At 31.3% G+C, this 6,510-nt stretch overlaps 1 protein-coding gene across 1 annotated transcript; it reads left to right on the top strand.

The window, feature by feature from the left end:
* The first annotated feature begins 354 nt into the window (after window positions 1–354).
* On the top strand, window positions 355–4,828 carry LOC107439081 (uncharacterized). Its single transcript, XM_016051556.3, has 3 exons — window positions 355–487; window positions 3,008–3,401; window positions 4,685–4,828. The coding sequence occupies exons 1-3, from the start codon at window positions 439–441 to the stop codon at window positions 4,788–4,790; spliced, it is 549 nt and encodes a 182-aa protein (XP_015907042.2). The 5' UTR covers window positions 355–438; the 3' UTR covers window positions 4,791–4,828.
* Window positions 4,829–6,510: the final 1,682 nt, after the last annotated feature.

The raw sequence follows: 6,510 nt of genomic DNA on the forward strand, positions 1-6,510 counted from the left end.
TATATTACAATAAAATAAATAAACAAATAATAAATCTAAGTTAAATAAAAGAAGTAGAGTTGAAAGAATTATATTTCAGCAAATTCGATGTGCCATACGGCTCTGACGTTAATTAACATTGTGTAGAGAAGCTTAGCTCAACTTTAACACTCCATATTGCTGATAAAGATTAGTTGGTGCTGACGTTACAGGTCACATGCGTAGGTATTGGTTGTCTTTTTCTTGGAGTGCCCTATTGCACGGCAGAATAGCCATCAAATATAAATAGCCATAATTTACTGGTTTTGCTTAACAATGAAGCTAGAAGCAAATTTTAAAACGTTATTTTCCGAAGTTTTAAAGAGTTCTTCAAAATAAAAATTTATAAACAAATGTAGTTAAAGATAGATAGTAATGGTTTAAATATGTAACTTAATTGATCAGCTTGCTCAAAAAAATATGGAAAACGAGTTAATCCCGCCTGAAAGCTACACTCCCTTGTTGCCAGGTAGGTTTAAGACTATTGTTCCACAAAACTTACTCTAAAAGTACATACGCATGGACAGGAATAGGTTTCGTGGTAGTGATTGATTTTTTGTACCCTTAAATTGAATTTTGTCCAATATTTTTTATAAATAGAAGTCGATTCCTCTGGAAATTTCATTGGGGAGATACTTGACCACTATACAAGCTATTCGTTTTCTTTTTCAATGTATCAAATTATTTGTTGCCTTTTTGAACCCAAAGTTTTTCATAGTCAAAACTGAAATATATCTGTACTCGACAGATACAATCTCTATCAATGGATACAGATTTCACTTGTTAACAGAGAAAAAAAATGTCTCTTCTCTTTTAACAGTTTACGATGCAGCTAAACAGTAAATTTCTGTAGTTTTAAAGAACAGATATTTTCTGAAGGAAAATTACAGAATTTTTAACAGAATATTTTTACAGTGCGAGTTTTGCACTGCTTTATTAATATTTCTAAAATTGCCAGTGCTTTCATAAAAATACTTTTTAAAACTACATTTTTGCGACCTTCATGCATTTTTTTAGACTTGATGTCTAAAAACAGCATTATAAGGAATTATAAAAGATAATTTTACTGACATATGGGAAGTAACATTTACGTGTCACGCTGTTACAAACGAAATACTAAAATAGCACAAAAACAATTATTGAACCAAAAAAGGGTTCTACTAAACGTGAGTTACTGCTGCGTTAGAAAAAAGATATAATGGTTTCGTATGTGCCTAAGCGTAACAGTTATGCTATTAACCCAGCATTTTGATTTAAATTTATCAGGCGAAGGGCATGATAAAAACTACAAGTGATACTTCACTATATTAGTATTCCACTTACTGGAATTGCAGTACGCCAACCATGTGCAAAAATCTACCAAGCCTATATCGATGTTTGTGCTGGCACATTTGTTTTATGTCAATAAATATATTTTTCATTACCCTAGTATTTCTTTTTTTTTCTCCTATACTTTTCATTTCAAACCCCTTCTTGCAGTACAAAAAAAAAATACTTATGTGTATTTTATCGATTCTTAAGATCCTTCTATCCTAGATAATAAATCTGATAGAAGAATCATGCGATATTTATCAGCGGCACATCGAACTTGTACCCCCCCCCACACTAAAAAAAAGTGAGGGGATCTTTATATGATAAAACAAAATTCAATGGCCCGACAGTCCTTAGAGGGGCAAGGCCTGTAGTGCACTTCCCAGTTTTCTTGAACTTGGGCGATCTTTTAATGAGTGTACTTTAATGTACAACATGTATGTAGTACTGCCTTCGGTGAGTATAATAATTTTAACTATCTTTAACATTGCCTTCATGTGGTTGGAACTAAGTATCCTTTTTATAATGATTTTAATAATTTCAGTCAAATAAGTATTACTGCACATGGCAAATACTGCCACTATATAGAATATCGAAGCTATCTAGCAAGACAGAAGTTTTCGTGAGTACTAATATTAGTTTTGCTGCTGTCAGTTTCTAAATGCACTGAGCATAGCTAATAGTTTCTAAATGCAGTTTTAAAATGATGGTCACAATCATAAATAATGATAGAATCTGCCAAAACAAACAACATTCACCATACAATAAAGGGTCGAAAAGCAAAGGGCGAGTCACAAGAAGGTGTCCGTTGGATGAAACTATTTAGATAATGACTTTCCAAGCAGATAGACTGGCGACGGTAAAACAGTGTCTTGACCTCTCACATCTCCTCATTTGTCTTAACAAAACTTTTTCTCTGAAGACATCTAAAAAGATTCGCTTACGAAATGCCCATAGTATTTCTTGAAAGCATTGTCACCCGTCCAGCTGCAGAAGCTAGTTGGAACACCTCGGATCTTCTTACGTTCTCATGATTCACTCCATCATCGCCTGTATTGCAGATAATAACTGTTTTGAGCATTTTAGATAACGTTCTCAATAATAATATTCATTTGTCTTTATTGTATTTTCTATTTTCACAAAGCAGATGCCTTCTAGAAGGTAACCTTTTGTACTTTCTCCCCATATTGTATACAAAAGGACGTTAATTTTTTTTGGCAAGTTTTATTCTACATAGAGTTCTCCCCATTGATTTAATGTTACACCCTGTATAATATGAATATTTTCTTAAGTTGGTGATACGTTTTGCGCTGTTTCAATAGCCGTATCCGTACCACAGTAACTAAAAAATACTTACTGTTATGGATGGTTGACTGAATGTAAACAATAACAAGCTTCTTAAAACCGGAAGGAATTTAGAAAACTTCCGATGTATCCCTCCGCTTATGTTATGCTTACGAGGTGATGTGTGAACAGGCTTAATATTCTAGGACGTTTCATTATTGTGATTTGTGTTTAAATTTACGCGTCATTTTACGATTCATAAGAGTTTTTTGTAATTTATAAATTCTAACAGGTCATGAGCCTAAAACAAATTTAATAAAATTAATAACTTTTTTAATTAATTCTTTTTAATTAATTTACTGTCATACAAATCAGAAATATTTTTATTTAATAGTTGCAACAGAGACGTCCGACCAGTATCAGTGGCCGGAGTATTTCTCAAGACCGGACCCCATTCGCCCCAGTCATAACCTGACCGTGGGCGGACCCCTCCAATCCCCACCTCAGAAACCGCGACTGTGGTTTCACAAAATATCTTCCTATTGTGACAGTTTTATTGAAAAACCTTTCCCACATCAGGAAAAAGCTGTTATGGCCTCTGATTGGAGACATCCTGTCGGAAAGAAAGGAAAATTCCAAAAAAGAAGCGTTTATGAAACTGACTATAAGTGGCCGAGAGAAATTCAGAAGCCAAGAGGGAAACATGGTGTGAATAAAAATGCCAGCTGTATTCCTGGAGGGGTAGTGCAACGTGCATTTGCTAAGGAAGTTACAGATCATAGCAATACGTAAGTTTATATGCATTCGTTTAATTTTAGAACAATGGTTGCCAACTGGCAGCCCCACGAAGTCTTTTTTTGTGGCCCGCGAACTAAAATATATTAGTTGTCATGTTTTTGCGGACAATTTTCGTAAAAAATCCATATGGGTTTAAAATACTTTTCTTTCGTTTAAAAAAAAACGAAAAAATTTATTTTTTCGTTTCTGTGAAATTTAACATACCAACGAGGCAAACAAATTTATTTCTCAGGTTTTGCATCCAAGAAAATATTTATTCACGAAAATACTTATTATTATTTGTAATTCAATACTTTTGGTTTGAACAACTTGATAAAAATCTGACAGCAATATTTAATGTCCCTTCAAACATAAAAGAGTCCCATTTAAAATTTTGACATTGTTGCAGCCCGCCATTTGACTGGTGTTTTTAATTGCAGCTTCCGGCCACATGTATGTTGGAATCCCCTGTTTTAGAGATTTTCATGAGCAGCTATTATTCACGTTTTAAAAATGTTTTCACGCTTTTTTTTAAATTGGTGTTATAATTTTACATATTCACTTATTCAAAAATGCATGACTAAAATTTCAAGGAGAAACTGGAGTTTTTTCACCTTAGTACTATCTATGTTGAAACCAAGAAAAACTATCGATTACGTTACTTTAGGGTAAAGTAATGTAAATCAGAGATGCCACTGCATTAGCAGTGGCATCTCTGATTTTCGAGTCCCACCACTGCAAATCACACCTTTGGTCAGTATATTTTAGATTTTTAAAACGCTTTTGTTTTGTTTCTTTCCTCACATAAGTTTTATTGATTTATAACATAATTTGTGATTCCTATAATGTTTGAAGAGGACGTATAAATGCTTCATTTTTTATACGGATTAAGAAAAAATACATGTACTTCACGCGGTGGTGCTTACGCAACATGTTCCATATTTAATTTTTCCCTTCAGTAGCTTGTGCAATTAGCTTTTATAGGTTAGCTTAATCAAGTCTTATTTGGGTGTCTTAATTATTTGATGGTGTAACAAAATAATTCAGGAGAAAATATTACGAGTATTTACCTAAAGAAATTATTTGTTAATATTACTATACTATGTTATTGGAAAATCCTAGTTTTATGAGCTCTTTGTGTGGTAATATAATGTTTACTTGGTATTTCGATATGTTTAAATCTTCAACAACAAATATCTATTCAGTATTTAAAAAAAAATCGTCTGATTGAATTCAAAAATGCAAATTACGTCTTTATCATCAAATCTATAATAGATTTATTTTATTTATTTAGGAAAAAATCTTCCACAAGAATGGAGAATGGGCTTCTTACTCGACCTAATGTTTGGCACACGAAAACCACTTACAGACATGATTATGACGCCAATCCCACTGATTAAATCATCGCATACCTGATAATAAATAAATCCTTATTGAAATCTTGTGGGTATAGTCATTATTTTATTTTTTCTGTGTTATTTACATTTATGTTTCGTAAAGTTGATTCTTCGTTCTAAATTTTTTTGATATCATGTAGTAGGAATAGGCTATGGATCGAATGTTTTAAACTATTATAAAAAACACGTGAAGAAACTGTTAAAAGTTAAAAGAATTATATTTGGTGGTTACAATATCAGCTTAAAAATATTTAAATAACTGTACAAAACCCTTCATCTAACTATACATGAAAAATCTTATTTCTTATCTTATTATATACGAAAAATCTTTCATCTTAATCTGCACAATATAAAAATATATCATGGTAACAATAAAATACATAAAGTAATAATAAATCCAAGTTAAGTAAGACGTAGACGAGGAAGAATTATGTTTTAATAAATTTGATGTGCGATATAGTGCTGTATATAATTGGGTATAATATAGCCTAGCGACAGTCCTTANAAAATACATAAAGAAATAATAAATCCAAGTTAAGTAAGACGTAGACGAGGAAGAATTATGTTTTAATAAATTTGATGTGCGATATGGTGCTGTATTAACATTTTAACTCATTTGGAGAAACTTAGCTCAACCTCAACATGCCATTTTGCTTATAGACGATCAGTTGGCGCTGACGTCATAGGTCACATGTATACGTGACGTAGTATACGTGATCTTCTTCTTGAAGTGCAAGTACCCAATTTTAAGATAAACTGATTTGAATCGGTGTCTAAATTCATTAACCGTTTCACGATAATTATTTTTTAGCATAAATTACATTAATATGTCGTAGCGGTAATTTTTTTTAACTACCGTTACGGAAATTCGTTAAATGATTTAGAACTTAATGATCAGCTTCATGCACAATTTGTAACTAAATAAAGTGTATTTACTAAATCAGCCTGTTTGGTAAGCGAAAATATTAAATTACGGTTAAGTACTCACCAAATATATATGTATATATATATTTGAAGTGAATTAATTTCAACTGTCGTAGAAAAAACTTTATGCTAAGAAACAACAATTATTGTGAAGTAACCGTCAGAGTCGGTGGGTGGCAGCGAACAGGGGGCTTAGCCTCTAGTTAATAAAAAAAATGCTTATTATTTGATGCTTTCTTCTTAGTTATTCAATGCTTTGCAAAAGCTTAATCAAACAATTTTTTTTGTAATATATTTCTAAAAACAAGTCATAGGCTAAAAAGTAAAATGCTTAATATTATTACATAAAGTATGTTTCACTTCAATCACGGGATGGTAGTTTTAAGGTTAGTTAAAATAATCGTGTTTAATAACTACACTGTAAATAGTGAAACGTCTAGAATTTGTTAATGAATAACAGAACATAGCACTCAATTAATAAAAAAAAATATTACTTTACTTTTTCTGTTTTATTAATTTTAATATTTTGTAAGTATTTATTAAAAAAATTTTCTTCGTGTATGAGTTTTCTGTAATAAGTAATAGATTTACTTGTATAAAACAAGTCCTTAAAATTGCTATAAAAATAGCATTTCGTCAGATCACGTGACGGAAATTCTGAAGTCAAAATAATGCTATTCTGAGGAAACAATACGAATTTAAAATGTCTAAAAATTGTAAGTAAATAATACAATAGAACAAAACCCTTTGTTAATAAATAAAATTTGTAACATTAATAACGAACAAGATGATATTCTTA

This window comes from Parasteatoda tepidariorum, chromosome 2, assembly GCF_043381705.1.
Source record: "Parasteatoda tepidariorum isolate YZ-2023 chromosome 2, CAS_Ptep_4.0, whole genome shotgun sequence".
Lineage (NCBI taxonomy): Eukaryota > Metazoa > Arthropoda > Arachnida > Araneae > Theridiidae > Parasteatoda > Parasteatoda tepidariorum.

Coding starts and splice junctions, on each gene's coding strand:
- LOC107439081 (XM_016051556.3), top strand. CDS start 439: ATGGAAAACGAGTTAATCCCGCCTGAAAGCTACACTCCCTTGTTGCCA. Junction 488..3,007: donor CTACACTCCCTTGTTGCCAG/GTAGGTTTAAGA, acceptor TTTATTTAATAG/TTGCAACAGAGACGTCCGAC. Junction 3,402..4,684: donor GTTACAGATCATAGCAATAC/GTAAGTTTATAT, acceptor TTATTTATTTAG/GAAAAAATCTTCCACAAGAA.